We start from the raw sequence: 21,899 nt of genomic DNA on the forward strand, positions 1-21,899 counted from the left end.
TACAATTTAAAGTCTGTGTGGTCTCTCTCTATAAAGGTGATAGACATGTATTCTATTTCAGATGGTGTCTGATCATTTCCGGTAATGCCTACGTGTAGTTTAGGCTATAGTCAATTACTTTTGCTTGTTTACTTGTTTATTTGTGTATTAAGTTTGGTTATTTATTAAGTTCTTGTCATAGGCTGCTTTGGCCGCGGGTACGTATCCGATTAACCAATGGAAAAGTACCATTAGGAGTCCGGTGCCTCCTCCCTCATCCAAATCCCCCTCACGTCCCCTCCCCCGCGCTGTAATTGCTCTGTTTTGGGTCTGTCCCGTGTCCCCGCCGCTCACACACAGCCGTGTCCTCGCAGACAGAAGCAGTGAACCATCACAGACTCTCCGCTCCACCGGTCCCAAGCTGGTGCGTCCCGTTGCGCACAGCGCAGCACAATTTCCAGCCCGGCACACTTCAAAAGCGCGCTCCGAATTCCTTCTAAACCTGAGAACGGCTGGTGGGAAAGAGAGCTACAACTTTACAAGTCACTATGATTCATGTGTGGATGACAAAGGACCGGTGACAGGAAGACTCGGGGGTGTTCAGGTACAGCAGGAGCAAGGACGAGTCTTGGCTTCCCGCCCCCCTTCCCCCCGAGCAGTTTGCGCAAGGTGAGACAACAGAGGATCCTTGACCGGATGGCCGCATAAGCTCCATGGAGTCCTTCACCTAGCTTCTGTCCCTTATTATGTTACCATCTACTCTTTGAGGTCTTGTCAGTTGCTCCTCCACCCCCCACACCCCCCTCCCCCGCTTCACTTCCCTTCCAAACTTCAGTCAGTGGATCATTCTGAGAGCGAAAGGATGGGATCGCAGACCGGGGCAGCTCTGCAGAAACAGACGCTCCTGTGGTTCGTCGTAGGTGAGTCTCTCACTCTGTGGCTGCATTCGTGTGTGTGAAATGGAGAGATAGAAAGGTGGTGAGCCTAAACTGTGACATCTTTTTGGAAAATATCAGACACGGTCATCAGTTAGAAACAAATGAGTTCGGATGTACATATTGGGTTTATGGGGGCTTAGTAAGCTGTGTATAAACGAGTTATATTCAATTACTCTCCTTCACATCCAGAGCCACAGAGGAACATCCCTGCAATAGTATGTGTTCACTTCTGCTGGTTTAGAGATGAATGGCAAGTTTGATGTTCCATACAATGAAACAAACAGCAATATTGTGCCAGGATCTCGTGTGTTTGTGGTACTTAATAGTCATATAAAAATTACTTTTAATAATTGTTTTCATAGACCATAAAACACTTTATTATCACTCTCACTTTCATTATACTCCTGACCTAACCTGTGGGTTTGTTATGATATGATATCAAATGTATTACAGGATTACCCTCTCTCTCTCTCTCCCCCCCTCCCCCCCCCCAGCTGTGCAGTTGTTACTTTTCTTCTAAATCTATTCTTACTTTTCTTCTAAATCTATAAATCTCTAGTTACACCAAGACTAAGATGAAAATTGTTGGTCCTTAATCTCTGCAACCAAATAAGGGATTTGTACATGTAACAGGTGATTTGGACACATCTGTGTGTTAATTAGTTGATTCATTGTTTATAATATATGTGATTATTATATTTATATCTTATCTATATCTATATCTCTATATCGATCTTTTTATTTCTCTGTATCCTACTGTGAAGATAAACCATCTAATTTGCGAATTATTCTTTTCAGAAATTTGTGAAATAACGCTACACTCACTCACTAAGCTCACAAGTCAACTCTTTCATTATAATGATTTTCCACAGGTAGGAAATGTGTCTAACATTTCTAAACTGTTGAAACTGTTCAACCATTTTTTATTTTAGCTTGCTACCACAAGTACACTGAAGGCTTCTCTAAATGTCAGATTCTCTGTTTGGAGGGGTATGCATTTAATTTAGCAACCTTCTGCAATCATGTAATATTATCAGGTTATTATCAGGTCATTGCAATCAGGCTTACTATTAAGAGATTGTATTCAATAAATCCACTTATTCCAACTGAGATGTAGGGAACTCACCTGGAAGGGTTATGAAAAAGTAAGAAAAAACTTTTTTCTTTTCTATTTCTACAAGAAACATAATCTGATAGAAATGATGCATTAGCTGGTTGAGGTTCTTCCATTGTTCTTTAAAAAAGTCCAGATACATATGAGCTTAGCTAGTCAGTAGGACACATGACCTATTTTATTTTAATATTTTAACATAGTGGTATAACTTTAAAACATTTGTCATTGTTTTTCAAAAATAATAATGACACTCAAAAGTGGTGAGGTAATTCTTTTTTGACAATAGGTGTAATACTACCAGTAATGGAGTACCTCTGGATGGAGTAGTCCTGGACTCGGGTTGCTATTCTTGCCTTGGACTTGCCCTGGAGAATTTATCAAATCATACTCGAGCATTCATGAAAGAGGGCCCAGAAGTTGGCTAAAGTTTGTAATAGGCAGTGATAGAGTATTTGCATCTGCCTTGAGTCCGACTCTGGACTAAGTGACTCGACTCAGACTCAAACTCCGGCAATGGTGACTCAACAATGATTCAGGCTATACTGATGGAATCAGTAGCTTTTAGCAGTGGAGCTCTGCTCACCAGTGGTGACAGAGAGCACTGCTGTCAGCTTAGCTGTGATACATAGTGTGTTACTTCCTCTTATTAAAAGACAGCGAAAGAAACAGAGGCAATCATGGTGTGATAACTCTGTTGTAAATTAAACTTATAAGCAGTGTCTGTGTAGACCTAGTGAACCAGCAACTGTCAGAATCAGCGCTGGCCATCGCATTTGTATGAACGGCAGTGTGTTCACTTTCACATAGGGCTGGGCAATATTTGGGCTGCACAATATATTGTTTTTTTATCGTCATTGCAATATCAACAGGCGCAATATACATATCACGAAAGGCTGCGATATATCCAATAGACACTCAGAGATTTTTTGTGTTAGTTGAAAGAAAACTAACTCAGTTTTTTTTAGTGATGCCTTTTATATTAAATTCAATGTTCAATTTGTTCAATAAAAGAATGTCAAAAAGTATATCCTTTTGTTAGTTTTAAATTCGACAAGCAATGTGTTGTGTTTTAGCAGAATACTGAAAGAAATGCAGAACTGAGTACACTTTAAAATCTGTTTATTTATCGCAGGTAATGTCGTTATCGCTATATTCAACAACGTTATTGCATATCGCGTATTTTCCTCATATCGTGCAGCCTTGGGCGAAATAGAGAAAATCAAATATTACAATCTTGATGTCGATATTGGGACGATATTGTAGGGCTGACAGTTGGTGCTCTTACAAAATATTTTCACAGGAGATTTTAGATAAATAATCATCAGTGATGTGGTTATAATAACTAATAGGGTAAAGGCAAATAATAGAACAGCAAGAACAGTCTGGTAAGTTCAGAAACTGACCTCACTTTGCTTTACACCTAAGCCGTATTATCATATTACGAAATCCAAAATTCAAGACAATATCTAGTCTCATATCATGATATCAATATAATATTGACATATTGCCCAGCCCTACTTTCACATAGTGTACATGTATATACTGTAATTACCTTCAGTATGAAGTGTGATTCAAGCTTAGAGAACGTAAAGTGAACAAACTACAACAGTGATATGAATATTTAACAAACCTATTATGTACACCAGATCCACAAATGAAGTTTTCAAGTTTCAAGAAAAATATATTATGAAAGCATGACAGAGTGCTGGGCATGGGTTTTCTGAAATTATGTTAATTATTGAATTTCCGTCATTATGCATTGCTGATAAAGCCAAGTAATGCAGGAAAGTCTCAGCGAGACCTTTCCTTTTCAGACTCTTATCTCTCTTGCTTTCTCTTTCTCTGCTGTGTGCACACATTTATCCACAGCACATGTACGTTTAGGCTTGGGAAGACACTCAGTTTTCTTGGGTTCATTTCCCAACCTCTAACACTAATGCTAACCACTAAATGCTTTACCCTCAGCTGAATCTCATCCCCTAACCCCAAACTGAGCATTGTGGATTTCTAAAAAAAAAAAAAAAAAAATGCACTAGTTACACCTGTTACAGACTTCAGAGTGGTGATGAAAAAAAGAAAATGAACACACAGTTGAAATATGCACTGGAAATACATCATACGTACGCTGTGACGCTATCTGACAAAGGTGTTGAGGCAAGCTTCCTCTACTCTTTGCCCTTTGTTCCCCATTACAAAGGCTCCATGTAGGTGTTCTATTTGCAGAAAGAGAAATGTATGACTCATCACAACGGCACCAGGTTGCCTCATTACTGTTTTGCCACATTCCCACCTGAAACAGCAATTTTTTGAAGTTTTGCTCTGAAAAATCTTTTCTTTCAAAAAAAAAATGTTTTGGTCCCTAAATAATGATGCGCATTCAGGCAGTTCATTTATACTTTCATTCTGTTAGTCTTACAGGCACTTTTAAAGACTGGCAGCATACTTAGATTGATAGAGCACAGAGTTGATACAAATCAAAATAACCTCTGCAATTGAAGTCATTTGTGCCATGACAAAAGCCACTTTTAATTGTCTCTGGTAATGTTTTGGGCCGACAAGTACAAAATGGATAAAGGGAAAGGAGTCTTCACTCTGTCCCCAAAGATATCAAGGGATTGGCGCAGAGAGACACTTTAATCCTCTTTCGCTGACATGATCGTCTTTCATCTGACGGCTCAGGATTCAATTTGAATTTGTTTGAAATATTTCACAACAACACAAGCAACGGTAGTAAAATGACAAAAGGGGAATACTTTGAGGAACAACTTTGGGGAAAACATCTGGCAATTCTAACAGTTTGACTGGAATGAATATCTTGTAAGCAATCAAAATGGTTGGACGCAGTGTACGGCAACTAAAGTGTGAGGTTCCGACTCTGAGCCTCAGAGTCATTCATGAGACAATGTCTGATAGGTCTCTACATAGCAAGAGCGGGTGGCCTGATGCCTTGTTTTAATAAGTCTTGGGCATGCTTTTAATCAATTCTTCTTCCAAAATGAAAAAAAAAAAGTTAATAAAAGAAAAGCTCAAGTTGATTAATTTTGGTTGGGTGGTTTCATTTAGCATCAACTGAGCTTTCAGAAATCCATCTGATTTAAAGGGTAGTTTCAGACTCTTTCAAGTCTGTCTTACTAAAAGCCTCATGTACATTATTAGTTACTGGCCATTGTAATCATTCCTTGAAGTGACCCTAGCTGCCGGGGGGCATCTATGTCCTGGCAGTCATGTGTAAGTGTTTCCACCAAGGCTCCTCAACAAAACACTGCCCAGGGAAACCAAAAAGAGGAAGTTTTGTTGTAAAAAGGCAGTGACTTTGGAAGGCACTAACTTCATTTGACGTTAGTGCCAATTACGTCTGTATCTTTCGTAAAAGTATGAACCTGAAAATGAGCATCGTATGTCTCCTTTGAGTATTTGTATTTCCCATGGTGTCCTCAGTGTTGAAAAGTCTAGGACAGGAGACAAGATACAGGCTTCTCGATGATGAAATGCTACACATTTTGTGAACAGATAAGCGTTTGTTGCATCAGTGTGGTTGTTTGACTGTTTATCTTACAGGGAGATGTGGTTGGTTGGCTGACATTCTGCAGCACCAGCAGGCATGCATTTTTTTAAAGGCAACAATGTGAACACAAGAAAGTTGGAGAGGAGGAGGAGGAGAGAGACAGAGAGAGTTAGTTGACCCCCCCCACTGCTTTAGATACATTTCAGGAGTGTGTGATGTTACCACCAGAGACAGTAATGTTAATTTTGGTCTGGTCTTTGCCCCAGTCCCGAGTTTAAGGGACTGTACTCGATATTCAGAAAAAAAAGTAGTCTGGGATTGCGTTGCACCCTTGAAAAGAAATAACTCTGTCTTCTTTTGTTCATCAACTTTATTCTCCCCAGTGCTGCATTTTTTTGTACAGTTTTTACGAAGCAGCCGGGTATGACACAACGCTTTTCCCCCCCATAAACTCAATACAACTTCAGTCACGCACACTAATGAGGTATAGTGTCACTCAGAATTGTCGTACATCAACATCAGCATATTAACAAATGAATGAAGATGAACAATGAATAAAGTTGTATAACAGTAGCTCAATAAATCATATTTTCTTGTACATTTTAAGCTTCATAAAATGTGTATACTTTAATTTGCTATCTTTTATTTCTAGGTCGCAACAATTGCCTCCACAGGGCTCTCACGACCGTTCCCCAACTCGTCAAATACAGACGCTTTATCACGGCCCTCGGCGTACTAGGCGTACTGATGCTCAATGCACTCACATGCACTAACATGCAAGCGCGGCCAGACCGGCTATCAAAAATAAAGAACAGAGAAGCTTGGCTGCAACACACACATAGGGAGTGTGACTTCAGGACACCATTATTCCACTATATCTTTACATAGCAAATATTTGTTTGCTTCTATAAAAATTTTCTGAATATGGAGTACAGCCCCCTTAATGCTCTCACTTATCGAGAGAGAATGCATGGATTTTCTAAAAGCACAAGGCTCTTTTTGTCTGTTCTGCTTGGGCAGAGGAGCACATATTTCTGTTTTAAAGGACTCAAGGGGACGTTTTTTAGAATCTCCATAAATCAGTAGAGAGAGAGAGAGAGAAAGAGAGAGAGGGAGGGGGTGACAATGAGAGTAAGAACTAGTCTAAGAAGAGACAGAGAGATAAATGAGGTAGGTGGGGCTGGATAGTGAAAGTTTTAATAGGGCTGATATATATATGTTTCCATGTGTGTGTTTGCGTGCATCCTGTGTGACGGACCCGCCCACTGGACTTTGGCTAATCAGACAGATGGTGAAAGCCATGAAAAGTAGCCATGCCTCTTTTTGATGGAGCTGTTTTTCATGTGTATTATTAGATTACTTCCCTCATACACTTCCTATTTCTAGTAAGTCAAATTACTCTCTCCCTCCGTATCCACTGAGAGTTCCTTAGGGGGGAGGTAAATACAGATATCTAACAAGTGACAAAATAACAAAACTGTTTCATGCTTGCTGTAAGTGAGAGGTTTTTGCAACCGAAGCCCTTAAAACACAGGATATTTGAGAAAAAAAAATGACCTAAGGTTGTGCTTTTGCACTGCACTGAGGGTTTTCAGAAATCTGCCTGTAGTGCTGTTAGCTGCAACAGAAGCACTTCAGTGCACTCCAAGCAATGTGTACTCAGCTACATAAGAATCATTTCTAACTTTACAATAAAGATCTGATTTCATACTCTTGTTTTTTTGAGAAGATTAAAGGCCGGGCCAAAATTGGTGAGCCGTAGAAACGTTTTTTTTGTCTGTCACACACTGTGAATAACTGTAATTAGTTGTAGATCATTGGTAATGCTGGGGGACACCAACAGTCTCTCTTTTGACCATTGCTTTCTAAAATTAACAATCCACCCATTGTGTGTGTGTGTGTGTGTGTGTGTGTGTGTGTGAGAGAGTTCATAATCCACTTAGGTCAATTATTGTAACCCATTCGCCAAACAGAATGTTGATATTGAACAATTTTCCATAACCCTGGCTTATTTTCAATAATGGATAGTTTTAGCGTCATTATCCAAGCATGGTAATTACAGTATGGTATGTTAAGGTTAAGCAACTAACACACATGCTTTTCAATTTATATGTCAATTATAGGAGCCAACGTTATCACCTCATAATGTTTTTAATTTTACACATTCAGCACACATAGAGCAACATTAGCATTCATTTGGTGTTGAGTGTCTGTCCACCAGATAAATGTTAGTCCAAAATGCACTCTCCGTTAAGCTCTTTTTGCTCTCTAGTTGCACAGTGGGTATCAGAGTGTTTTTGTCTATAAAACTGAATAAAAAGATGTAGTATCCAGATAGATAATCGATTAATTTATTGGTAACCATGCGGTACCCATTAGCCACGTGTTGTAATGTATATCTCTCCATATAGCAATGTTTGTGCATGTTTTGTCATTTTTCTAATATACTGTAAGAATAAAACCTGAAACTATGAATACAACATCAGCCCTCTCACTTACAACACCAGAGCAGATTCTGCAACCCATTTATGTGGGCCGCTGCTCTCATACATTACATTTAACCTTATATAACAGTGACATAGAGAGCCTGTCGCAGTGGTTCACTCAACCAGTGCATCAGGCTGGAATTTTCTTTTGAAGAATTTTTTTTCCGTGGCATTTCTGCTTCACAGAAAGTATATGATGACGTGTCAACGTGGCCCACGACATCAAGACCTTGTGACACGCAGTCATTTAAAGCCACCAGAGAGCCTGTAAGGGATTTCTCCTAACATTGACCTAACAAGACTTGTCAAATGGTTACACATTTGTATTTATAGCAATGGCCTGAAGGAGGTGTGGCTGAGGCATGGAAACATGTACATACTGTACTGCTTGTAGTCGGGAGATGTGTCTTGTACTGCTGACCACTCGGCTGCTGAGATGGAGCAGTTTGTGGCTCCTGGGCTACAGTACAGAACATCAGGAGGCTCACTAACGTCTGATGCTGGAGTGCATGTGACTGTAGTGTCAGCAGTGTGATGCGTTACCTGCTGGGAACACAAAAGTGGATCAAATTTGTCAGAGATAGATCTCATTCCTACATCAGCATTTTAAAACCAACCCTATTACCAAACAAGAACTTTGATATTGGAGGAATGTTCCAAATCTTGGTATTGGACCTAAATCGCTAAGGTGTAGAATCGTCAAATGTTGACGCAACTGGGATTTAAATTTCATAATCATATATAGGCATGGCAAAGTAGCTGAAAGATCATTTTAGAGCAAGTTTGAAACAAACAGGTCTAAAATACTTTATCTAAAATTATAAAGGACTACTGTAGGTCCCCTGATGAAAGGGATACTTAAAGGTGTTTTTTTGACCATACGCGATGCAAATTTTTGCCCGGTTTTACTTGCGTTAATGCGACAGCTGGAGTGTTTTTTGGAGTATTTTGCACCTTGCGAATATTCGCCAACATTAATTCTAACTTGGTTAAAGTGCAAGCGATAGCTGGGATCAAGTAACAAATACATATTTTCAGAACTTACCATGTAGTCCTATGGCTTCGTTCACTTTTCTCCAAGCCCTTTTTTTTGTTCTGTCTCTGCACAGTAGTGACATTGAGTAGAGGTTCGGGTGCCCACAGATGGTGACGTTTTTTCCTCCAATTCTGATTCTCAGTGACGTCAGAAGAATCTCAACGCTGATAAGGTTTCGTGACACCGCGTCAGGCGAATTTTTCGCTGAAGTTGAAATATTTCAATTGCGCGGGACACCTATTTGCGTCACCCGGCGTAAATTTGCGTCTATTTGCATCTTTGCATTGATTACATTTCCTAAAAAGCAGTTATAAGGTATATACAAAGATAATCAGTTGTGAACTTTTGACAAAAACATAAAACCATAATCCATACCAAAAGACTTAACACACAATTCCTCTAATATAACTGATTAACTATACATTTTAGCGGTGCTGGCAGTATGCCTCTATGGATGGAAATGTCAGTTTGTCCACCTCTTTGGTCCAGACTGAATTATCTTAACATCTTTTGGATAGATTGACGTGAAGGTTTGTGCAGACATTCATGGTCCGCAGATTATGAATCCGAATCACTTAATCCTCTGACTTTTTCTCTAGCGCCTTTAAAAGGCTAATGTCCAGGACAGATTTATTTTAAAGTCAACATATTTAGTTTTGTGGAAACCAGATGCTGGATTGTATTTAGCTCTCAGGTGTGATTGCATCTGGAAGGGATTGCTGCAAAGAGCATGCTCAGTTAACCCCAAGTTTTGCTCATTTAGGGTGATTCAGTCAGATACATACCGAGTGATTGAGGTCAGGGATTTTAACTAGTGACCTTTAATTCATCCGTTCTGTTTGTGACAGTGGCTTCAGATTCCCAAAACTCAGCACCGATATGCTATGTGATGCTATGTTGAACACTACAGAAGTGATTTCACAACCTATTTATTTGAGGAAATCGTCTGTCATAAGTCACATTTAACAACAACCCATGTAGGAAATGCATGTAGGATTTTCTGTATAAGTCTCAAATGAAAAAGGTCTATTACAACTTGAGTGAAGCCCCGATGAATGGCGTTCATCCGCATTTTTCCATTCTCTTGTGATGCGTAACTTGCCAATTTACTGGAGGGGAATTAGTATCGAATAGAGCGAGGCAGGAGAAAATCCCAAATTGGATCAAGTGAGAGTGACTGGTTGTATACATTGACATTTGAATTAGAGTGTGTGATTGCTGTTAATTTCATGGATTTGCACACAAAAGTCTGACTAAACTCTTAAGATGCTACTGTATATACTTAGATTAGATTAGATTAGATAATACTTCATTTATCCCACAATGGGGAAATTCACTTATTACAGCAGCAGTTTTTCCACAATAAAAACAAACCAACAAATAACCAAACAAACAACAGGCAAACAACAGACAATGTGCAAAAAACAAAACACTAAATGAATGTAAAGTGGCATTATATAAAAAGTATTTAAGTAAAGTGAGGTGGCCATAGTCCAAAAAAAATACTGTAATGTAGGTAAGTAATTGACGTGAAATTAGATTGAAAAATATGTAATTGACTATATATTGTAATTGATACTGTACATATATATATATACCAGCTGCAAGTGCAAAAAGATCCACTAGTTACTGTTAATTTCTACTCACTGTCAGTGTTCAAACCAAGATAGATCTGAGCAGTAGTTTCAATAAAACATCGCATCCCTCTTGATAACATGAGAGGAGTTTAATCTCCACGCAAAGAGCAGCCCACCGATCCACACTCATCACCTGATTTAACGGCTCATATGTCTGTGACGGTTCTGCCTAAAATACGACTTTGACCTTAGGTAACAGAGGCGCAGCATCACCTTCACAGGCTTTTGACTGCTTTGGCTCCACATCGTGAACAATATGAGCCTCATATGGAAATTAAGGGATGAACAAAAGCACTCTCTCCTTCCACCTCTCTCTGTGTCAAATTGATCTTGCAGAAATAGGAGCTGTAACTAAATTAACAGCACTTAATGTCATCAAAGGGACAATTCCTTTCCCCCCCAGCAAGCTCCTCTTTCACGCTCTCTCTCTTTCTCTTTATCTCACATTCTCTCATATTCCTAATTAGCAATAAAAAGGTGAATAGCTCCCCCAGCTGTTCTTTATTGTTGTCAAAGCTCTCCTCTGCCTGCATTTTCCGTCCACATTTGTAACCAGTTTAATAGCTGTTCACGACTGGTGAGTGCCTATAGATTTGTGTGTGTGTGTGTATGTGTGTTTGTGTGTGGGTTTGTTTATGCGTGCGTTGCATACATTTGTGTGAACTTGCAAAGCAGTAACCCAGATTTCCCTGTCACGCCTCAGCAGCTAATGAGCAGCATTTTATGTGTGTATGTGCGTGCCCTGTCCATCGTGGAATAGCCATTAGCAATTATCCAGGCGCCATGGAGCCAACAAGTATTTCAGCACCTTGGATGTGGAAACCACACATACACACACACATATGCTGGCATACTTGGCACAGCACAAAGGAATATAGCACACACAGTGTCACACATACCCCTACATGCGTAATCACATTCATGTGAAGCACTAGGTGAATCAGAAATGCTCTCCCGTGTCATAGCGGCGCCAGTGAGCAAGATACCCAGTGCTCAGTTGATGTCAAGTGTCAACAAGAGGAGCTTTTGGTTGTGTATATAGCTGTATGTACTATTTCCATTATACACTTTTTATATATTGTTTGAAATGGACAGCAATAAATAACTTGGACCAGCACCACCATCCCACCTCAAATAAGATGTAGACTAATTCCCTTGAATATTAATGTAAAATATTAATTAGGCCCTATTTTTAGTATTATTATTGTTATGATGATGATTATTATTATTGTTGTTGTTGTTGTTGCTATTAGGCCTATTATTGTTGTCACTATTGTTATCAAAAAGAATCCAAAAAACATATCATTGAATGACAAACAACCGTTACAAATTTGACATTCAACTTAAATTAGGTAAGAACAGCCAATCAGAATGACTTGAAATTGAACATTCAAACTTGAATTAGGTATCACAACCAGCAGCTAATGAAAAATGCCAAACAATAATTACATAAACCAAACTGGCACTTCAAAGGGAAAAAGCAGAAGGATGAACTTTTTAGAGGAAATAAGTTAAAACCTTTGAAAGTTAGTGAGAGCCCTGTGCCATGAGTCTTACGGTTTTTATGTACGTGCTGTAATCCTGTAAAAAACGCCCCACCAATCACTGCCTCACGGTCCACTTGGAAATAACCAATGAAATGCCTCCTTGCCCAGCTGTAGGTACTCTATCCCTCCCGTGTATACGAGACTGAGCTCAGTGTGCATCGTTGCCGCATTGATAACAGTAGTCATGTTTGTTTTAAACATTCGGTATGATAATATTAGGTGTTTGCTTACCCGTGAATGAGACATTAAGTAAAATTGCGGTCTGTTCTCCGCTCGGCTCGGAAGCAGGCGCGCAGCACTGCTCGTGCACGTCTGTGTGTGGGTCGGAGCCCCGAGGGCAGGGGAGGGGTTAGACAGAGCCCCGAGGAGATGCTACTTTCAAAACTTTCTAGCTTTTCAACATTACACTTTACACACGAAATGCACTTGAGATGTCTTTGCCTCTTTTGTGATTGTTTTGTGATTGCAAATTGTTGTTTTATGTAACATACTTGTTCTGCTATCTTGGCCAGGTCACCATATAACTAATTTATATAAAAAACACAAGGGGAAAATGGAAAAATGCAACTTCCATTATTATTTTCCATCTACCTCAGACAGCAGTATGTTGACTGAAACTACAGTATATTGCCATATGCTTTTACTCAAGTGCATTATTGTACCGTTTATCTTCATACATAATTAAGCGTTTGGGTTCCCAGTTGGACTCAAGCTCTAGTCTTGCCAATGTTACTGCCTTGCTCTGTCCTTTACCTTATCAAAATAAAGACCCACATGGAACATGTGTAAGTTGTTCCCATAAAAGTTTAAACATCATAAAATGTCAACTTAAACCACTGCGCCTTCCAAATGCATTTAGTGCCAACATTCTGACACACGCATAAACTGTCACATGAAGACCTGGACTGGTGTTCTCTCAAGTTTCTTCAGAGTGCCTTGTCTTAAATATCACTGTATAAACAAAAGGATTTTCAGTTGAGTTACACTTGCTGAACTCATGACAAATTTGATTCAGTCATTTACGACATAACATTTACTTATACACTACCGGAGCCTTTCCTGAGACCAAATGGTCATTTTAATGTTAATACCTTCCTCTTTCCTCAATACAATATTCCTTTAATGTTATGTTAAGAATGAACAAATTAATACTTACTTACTTTATTCAAGTAAGCATGTAATCCTTGGCCTAACTTCACATGGCTTCCATTCCATATCACCACCACAATTTTGGGACGATTTTATGCACCACCACCAAAAGAAATTACTACAGTTTACTTGGACTTAGACTTAAACAGTCTGTTGTCAAGAGCTGGACTGCAGTCTTCTTTTAATTAATCCGATCAAAATACCATCTGCAATCAGAGGTGTAGTTTTCTTGAGTAAAATAACTTTGACTTGAGTCAGGCTCAGTTCTAGACTGGGTAAACCCAGCCCGATCTGCCAGCGATTTGATTTCGCCCTGCAGCTTAGGCTGGAAACCTGTACGTTTAAATATCCTGCTTCCGTTACAATTTTGCGGGGACCAATCACAAACTGGCTTATCCACCTGCCGCGCTATAGGCGGGTATAACACGATGACAATAGAGAAGTGACGGCAAGCAGCTCCTTGTGATTATCCATAGCGGCCACCGCTGTCGCTGCTACGTCACCCGGGTCGCTGGTCTGATTGGTTGAAGGACTATCCAATTGCGTACAGAGTCCTTTGAACTATGCCCGTTGATCACGCCTCTTGTGCAGTAGAAAATACAGAGCAGACTCCCCAGACTAATGTTCAATCTTGAAAGATTGAGCTTGGTCTTTCAAGACTTTAGACTGGACTTTTGCCCTGCAATTGCACTCCATTGAGCTTGGTTAATAAAAGCACCTTTTTCTATTTATCCTATTTCGACAACACTTTTGTAAAGCGCAATCAATTCTTTGACATTGATTAATAAGATAATAATTCAACCTGCTGTATACCTGTATCTACAGTTATAACAGCCTGTGGTGTTACAACTGAGAGTCTATGTAGTCTCATTTCTGGCATTTAAAAACTGTTTGCCAATAATGCTTAGACAAGAAGTTCATAGGCATGGAAAAGCTACACAGTGTCCCAGAGTAGGAGTGGAGTAATGTGTCCGGTTAATAGGAAGAACTACAACAGGATCATCCATATTTATTTCTTGATGATTTGTAAACTTATACCTTGCCAGTCAGTGCCAGTCGACTGGAACTTCTAAAAGTTGTATCAACCATTTCAAAGGCATGTAATCGGAGGCCTTTCAGCGCTGTATGAACAGATTACAGGTGTAATCTGAACCTCTGATGAACATTTTAAACTCGACCTTTAAAGGTGCGAGGAGGAGGGTAGACAAAGATTCAGTTGGCGTGTGCAATCACCCTGGGTGGAAAGACATAGGTTGTAGAGTTTTCCAATTTAGTCACAATGAGAGAGCAATGCCTCGAGGGAGCAGGATAGAGTTACTGCAGGTTATACATGACAGTTATACATTACAGCATTATGCAGATGAATCCCGGTCTCTGCTAGCATGCGGCAAGCGTAGTTTCTTAGTTTACCTACCTCTTTGTGTAATCTTTCTTCTTCTATGCGCTCCCCTCACCGCAATGTTCAATGAAATTACACGCACACACACACACACACACACTGTTTTACTGTCTCCCCTCCTGTCTCTCTTCTCTTTCAGGGAATCATGCTGCAACTGCAAGTCCGCCAGTGTTATTACTGAACCTAAATTAGACATTGTTAATGCCATACAGACACAAAACCCTTTGTCTCTGTCTCTCTCATCCTTCTGTTTTTATTTTTTTATTTTGGCTGGAGATCTGGCTACACATAATGTCCACTGAAATAGACAAAGATCTCAGATGTTTGTGGCAACGGCTGTACCTTTTGGTGGCTTAGAAGTGTTGGTGGCGAAGCAGCAGAACTGGCTTGGTATCTAATCTTTGGTGGGATTACAAAGAGAAACAACTTGGCAGTGTTCTTCTTTTTACATTTTGAGTTTTCACAGAGGAATTTAAAAGATTTGAGGAGTATAACCCACCGTCTCCGTTAGCATTAAAAGATATCCGGTTATAGACTTTGTGAACGTACAATTTGAAGGTAAAGATGAATATAATTAAAAGCTTGAAACAGAGGGAAACAGAAAAAGACAGAGACTGAAATTTAAGGGCCCTCTCGGCAAGAATGTGACCCCCAAAGAACCTCTTTACTCTCTTCTGGGTCTCCGGTGTTGAAGCAGATACTTGAACCAAACAACAGAAAGGTAGAGGATTTATGCCTTCATTTGGTTTTAGGGCAGAACAGGAGAACAAAAAAATTCTCTTAAGAGGTTTCTATGTCTCTTTTATTTCAACATAATCTATAGCCATACATTTCACTGCCTCTGTAGACACCTAAAGTGCACAGCAGGGAGGCCACACACAACAATAAATCAAAAGGGTTGTTGTTAAAACTGCACACAAAAGGGTTTTTAAGAAAAAAAACACACATTTGTGTAAGGCTATTCATATTGTTAATGCATCCTTAACTAAAACAAGTAACATTTCAACTTGTTGGCAGAAAACTATGATTACATTTATTTATTTTTTTGCAGCATGCAATAAGAGTCAGAATCAAACAACATTTTCAAAGCATTAACAGTTAAATTGGTGTGAGAAATTAATAAAAAAAAACTGGAAAAAAAAACGAGATAGAAATAATGAAAGGATACACACACACACACAGCAGCAGCTCTGTCAGTTCACTGATACTGTTGGCTACTTAATAAGTCCTCCACTGCAGCATTGGAGTGGATGAGTGGTGTGGTTTTGGCAGCTGCAGGCGGTGCTGTGACACGGGGCGAGACAACCATCAGCCCCCTAAACTCACTCTCACCCAAAACATTTCTAATCAGCCCATGAAGTGAACATGGCAGTTTTCCATCAGCAAGTTTAGCTCTCTAATCCCCAAACTGCGACTGCTTTAGAGTTTTGCCAAAAGCATACTGCATTACCTCAAAGGATAAAAAAGACTATTCTCAATTACCTTGAAATATTCATGACTGTTTTCTCATATGGTAGTTTTTCATTTTGACCATAAATGTAGATATAGTGCGTAAGATAGTGTTATGTCGTCCAGGTAGTTATCAGTATAGAAAAATAAACTAAACCAGATGTTGTAGAGCACCCAACACCTCACTACATGATCTGTTTTACGTAATCATGTTATGGAGTCCAAAAGTCCTTTTTACAGTAGAATAAAATAGAAACTGGGGGATCATTAACGGTGTCAATGTCCTCACACATTTAAGAGCAGAAGCTTAGTGTGGTCTAGACCTACTCTATCTGTAAAGTGTCTCGAGATAACTCTTGTTATGATTTGATACTATAAATAAAATTGAATTGAATTGAATTGAATTGAAATTGAATTGAATTGAATTAATAACTTGAACACTTTTATAAATGGTAGATTAATGAGAGCCTCACTTGAAGCTCTGCAGCTCGCAGCAGAAATCATGTTTCAATGATGTTTCTCTGGTTTTTGTTCATTTTAAAGTCGACACTTTCGTTAAGGCCACCGATGCTCTCTATTAAGTGACGTTTGATGTGAATTCAGTCAAACAACTTAAATAAAACTAAAGTAGCATACTCCAAAAAAGAAATAAACAAGTTCATTGAACAGTTTTTGGTTCACAGTCTTAAAGTAAAGTCTATTTACCTAAGCTTAATACTATATTAATCTCTTCTGGCTTAAGAAGAAGAAGAAGAAGAACTGCTTTATTAATCCCCTTGGGTAAATTAAATCTTGTGGAGATCTATAGCATGAATGTGTGTGTTGACAGCTGACCAGGAAGCGTGTTTCTTTTCTCTCTCTCTCTCTCTCTCTCTCTCTAAATTATCCTGACAGGGCTATAGCCTTTCTCTTCACCTCAGTGGCCTCTCCAGCCCTCTGCTCATCTCTAATCAAACCTGCTTTGGCACACACAATCTGTGGACCTGTGTTTCACTGCATGCACCCACGCATCACGGCCCATCAAACTAGATGCGTGTGTGCCTGTGCCGCATTTCATGTGTGTGCGTGCAGCTAATGCCCTTTCCTCTCTCTAAAGCCACGCTGACGTGTTGTGTAATTGTACTCGTCCGCTTTCAAGCCCACTTTTGGATGTTATAAACTCTGTGTGTCCTGGTCTTTCTTTTTTTCCTCTCTTTCTCTGTCAGCATCTCTTACTCACTATAGGTACACCAAACTACACACAGGCAGTTTCCAATTAAAAATGTTTAAACCAAACGTAGGCTATACTGAGTGAAAACACAACAGATTTAAGCTATTCTACAATCTCTAACCACAGAGACGCACTTTTAAGTAGGGCTGGGTGATATGGAGAAAATCAAATATCACAATATTTTTGACCAAATACCTCGATATCGATACCACAACGATATTGTAGTGTTGACTAAAGGTGCTTTCACAAAATATTTACACAATGAGATTTTAGATAAATAATCATCAGTAATATGGCTATAACGACTAAGTGGGTAAAGGCAAATAACAGTTACAACAGTCTGGTAAGTTCAGAAAATGACATCACTTTACTGTAATGTAGCCTTTAAAACCAGGAAAAGACAACACTTATGGCATATTACGATATTAAAATATCCAAAATCTAAGTCGATATGTAGTCTCATATCACGATATTGATATATTGCCCAGGTCAAACTCACTGTTTCCTCCAGCTGTTTTCTCAGATTGTGAGCACTCAAAGGAAGCCTTACACTCAAATCCAGTGACACTGTTCCTCCTGAGGCTCAAGACATCGATCGACACTCGTGATTCTGTCCTCACTCGCTCTCAGACCTTGTTCGGTGTTTATAAATCAGCCCCTTTGTGCCTCTTTGCTCAAATGTCTTGAATGAACTTCCACATATCTCTGCTGCTGCTTGTCCTTCTCTCTGTGTCCCAGTTAACAATCGTCTTTGGGCTGCTGTTTTCCTGAAGCAGCCAATCACAAACTGTGCTCAGTCTGTACATGCTTAAGATTTCCTTTGACTTTGACCAACTCAGACTGCATCCTCACCTTAAACTGCTGCTCTGGGTAAAGTATTTTGTTCATTTATTTTCTACGCAGCATTGGCTTTTTACACCAGTTTTTGGTTGGGGGAGATGTGAGGCGATGCAGTGTGAGGTGAAAGGGACTGATGCTCTTAAAACAACAAGAAGTTGTTATTATTAGAACACACAGACATGATACACACATTTTTAGAATCATGTGTGGCTCCATGAGTAGCCATGGGTAAATAAGAACTGCTAATAGCTAATTCAGCGTATGTTTAATGGTGCCAAATTGCGAAAATCTAAACAAATTAGGCAAAAATAAAAAATATATTTCTTTTAAAAGTAGCATAACTTTCTGAATCCATGGCAACATTATACCATGTTTACATTTCCCAAAGCATTATGGTAAGTGTAGTTTCACAACTCAGAGCACGATTATCTGAATAGAAGTAATATTAACTGTTGTCATCCTGTCATCCCACCTGTAAAAATTTTTGATTATGGCAATCTCATGGGCAATTGAATAGTATATATATATATATATATATATAAAATTAGGGAGAATATGGATCTGATTATTGCTACCACCTTTATATTAATTTAGAAAGATACATTTTGTGATAATTATGATGCAACAGAACACCTTTCCTAGTGCTACGATCATGACCCCAGAGATTAAGTGGTCTGTTAGTTTTACACTGCTTTTGAGCCAGATTTTAGGAAAGTAGCTTTGACTCTCATCACCATAATGAACAGCTTAAGGATGCTTCTCTCAGCTTGGGGGTGATGCGTTTCTAGATGTTTCTAGAACTTTTTCTTTTAAAAATTACAGTTCAGTAGCTTCTTTATTTTAATTGGAATCTCGTTCTTTTTTTTCGCAATGTTGTTTTGTTTGTCCTACAAGTCGACAACATTTTTTCTTCTTCTTTAGTTTTACTATCTCATAATAAAGTTACAAATGTGTCCTGATTTCCATATTCCCCCTTCTTTCAGTTCTTTTTTTAAATCTAATTTTATATCTCATCAATTGCACATTATGACTCTACAGTTAGAGGAAAGGTTTGTAAGGCTTTATATGGCTTTGACAACTGCTATGTAGAGTAAAGTTGGCTGAATGTATATATAGAGTATGTAAAATGCAAAACCTGAACATGGCATTTTTGCAAAGAAGAAGAAAATGGTTTTATTTTTCCTTGAAAAAACAGAGTTACATATTACAGCATGTATTTACTTCCTGTTATCTGCCCCCTGGTCTCTGTAGATAAGGCGCTACAGGTGTTGCAGCTCATCCTATTGTCTTGTGCCATTTTTTCTGCGTTAATTGTGGGCTATTACCAGAGAGACCCAGTCAGGGCAGACCTCTTTCTGTGCTGAAAGCCCTGCTTGCTATAACGATTAGCTGGCTATAGATGAGACTCAACACACATACACACACACACACCCACAAACACCCACACCCACACACACGCACATACACACCACCTCTTCAGTAATTGTCACACTGTATTGTGTGTAAGTGGGTGGAAAAGCATATATGTGTCTGTTTGGGTAGGTTTCAGGGTGAGTGAGGGTTCGCATAGGTGTGTCTATTTGTAGTGTGTAATTAACGTGAGCTGTGTGTCAAAGAGGAGAGACACACTGGCTTCATTCATTATTCTATCATAAGTAAGCGTGAGTAACTATGTAACATGTTTTCAAACTGCCTGTGTGCTTGCATGAGGTTCCTATCAAAGGGAGGTCATGGGCACTGAACCCATGCAGTGTGTCTATAAACACATTTAAAATGGTGTGAGTGAAACAGGCAGTGTCAAAGAAGAACTAATGACAGTCAGCTGCAGATAAATAAAAGAGTATCTTTTTTATAGCGCTTGTCAAGGGCAGATATTACAAGTGCTTCACAATGAAAATCAAGCACAACAGACATCAAATACAGGCACCATAATGGTAAAATATTTAATGAAACGACACAAAGGAAAGTCTAAACAAGTGGGTCTTGAATTGCTTCTTTAAAGGGGGACTTTTGGGATATTTTTGACAGACTCGTTTACAGTTTTGACTGCCAATATATAAAACTTAATATTAATAACTCAAGGCAGTTCAGATGAATATATATGAACCTATTTATCAACTCAGATCTTCTGGTAAGGCAGTGAAATGACACTGTTTAGAGAGACTTAAACAAAAAAAATCCTCATTAAATTGTATAAATGAGGGGGACGAAAATAGGATTTAAAAAGTGAGTGGACCCTCTGTCCTGAGTGGAAATGACAGACCTGATTGTAGTTCAAAGGAGGAGGGGTCCCTGTACTCACCAACCAACGCACAGTTTGAAGCTTTGTCACAGTTACAGCTTTGTGTTTCTGATCTCTAAAAACTGACATCATTATGAATATTAGCCTATTCTTGAATGTTGCGTTTTTTTAATTTTAAACTTTTCTTAGACATACATTACTGCTCTTTCCCAGTGATGATGATGTGATGATTAACCATCTGTGATTGATCTTAACTGTTACACTGGAGACAAAATAGACAAAAGAAATATTAATAGAGAGAGAGAGAGAGAGAGAGAGAATGCATGTTTTGAGAGGAACGTGCCACTCAGAGATTTCTGTCAAACCAGCAGTCTCTCTCTCTTCTCTCTCTCTCTCTCTCTCTCTCTCTCTCTCTCTCTCTCTCTCTCTCTATATTTTCCATCTTTATTTAATACCAAATCAATTATATATGCAATTAAACTGTTCTTACATTGGATAGCTAACAGTCCCTAGAGCCTAATCCCTGTGATAGAAATCTCAATTACTCCCAGATCATATTGATATGAGGGAAACCATGCAATCGTTTATTATCATGCCTCGTTGCTTGGTCTATTGTGGAGCATTTAATATGGTTTGATATGTCCGGGAGGGCCTATTAGTCCCAGTAAGGAAGATAGAGCCAAATTTGAATTAGAATCAATACAAGTAAATCTAATTTGTTCAGCAATTTTCCGAACAGTGATGCAAGCTCTCAGCCTTCGGACTGAAACCTCTTCATAGTTACCGTGTCACCTTGTTCCACCTCTACACTCATGTAACCCCTATATCTTTTTTTAGGGAGGGTGATCTAATCACATCAATTGTATGAAGATTATAAACAAATTTTTGTGAACATTTTTAGGCATACAAGCTCCATTTATTTCTATTTCTGGTTTTCCCCTGTGTGTGCATTCGTTTTCACATTATGTCAAGCTTTTAAAAGTATTTACAAACTCAGATAAGATAAAATTATTCAGGCAATGCGTCATCATATTTGTACCCTTTTTTTATTTTTGATTCCTCCGAGATATTCAGACCAGGTTTCCGTCTGGTCTTAGCACAAAATAGTCAAAAAAAAAAGGATCACATTATTGCTAAAAAGATACCCAAGAATTAATTTTGCTCTATCACCCACACCTCAAGCTGCTCTTCCTATTGTCATACTTGTATTATGGATGAGATAAATGTCATCTCCTCTCATACAGAAAAAGATGTAATGGTGTAAGAAAAGTCTTTTTCTCATTTTCATCCTTCTCTCCAAACTTTTTCACTGTCCCTGCTGTGAGTTACATGGTTGGGATTCAGAATACAAGTCATCATTTTAATGAC

At 38.9% G+C, this 21,899-nt stretch overlaps 1 protein-coding gene across 1 annotated transcript in view; it reads left to right on the forward strand.

The window, feature by feature from the left end:
* Nucleotides 1-317: 317 nt before the first annotated feature.
* The window catches only part of ramp1 (receptor activity modifying protein 1), a 65,232-nt gene continuing 43,650 nt past the window's right edge, over nucleotides 318-21,899 (forward strand). Inside the window, exon 1 of the mRNA XM_028591719.1 lies at nucleotides 318-899. Coding sequence (XP_028447520.1) covers nucleotides 842-899 — 58 coding nt within the window. The 5' untranslated portion in view covers nucleotides 318-841. The remainder of the gene's footprint in view (nucleotides 900-21,899) is intronic.

Source organism: Perca flavescens, chromosome 11 (genome assembly GCF_004354835.1).
Source record: "Perca flavescens isolate YP-PL-M2 chromosome 11, PFLA_1.0, whole genome shotgun sequence".
In the NCBI taxonomy this organism is placed as follows: Eukaryota; Metazoa; Chordata; class Actinopteri; order Perciformes; family Percidae; genus Perca; species Perca flavescens.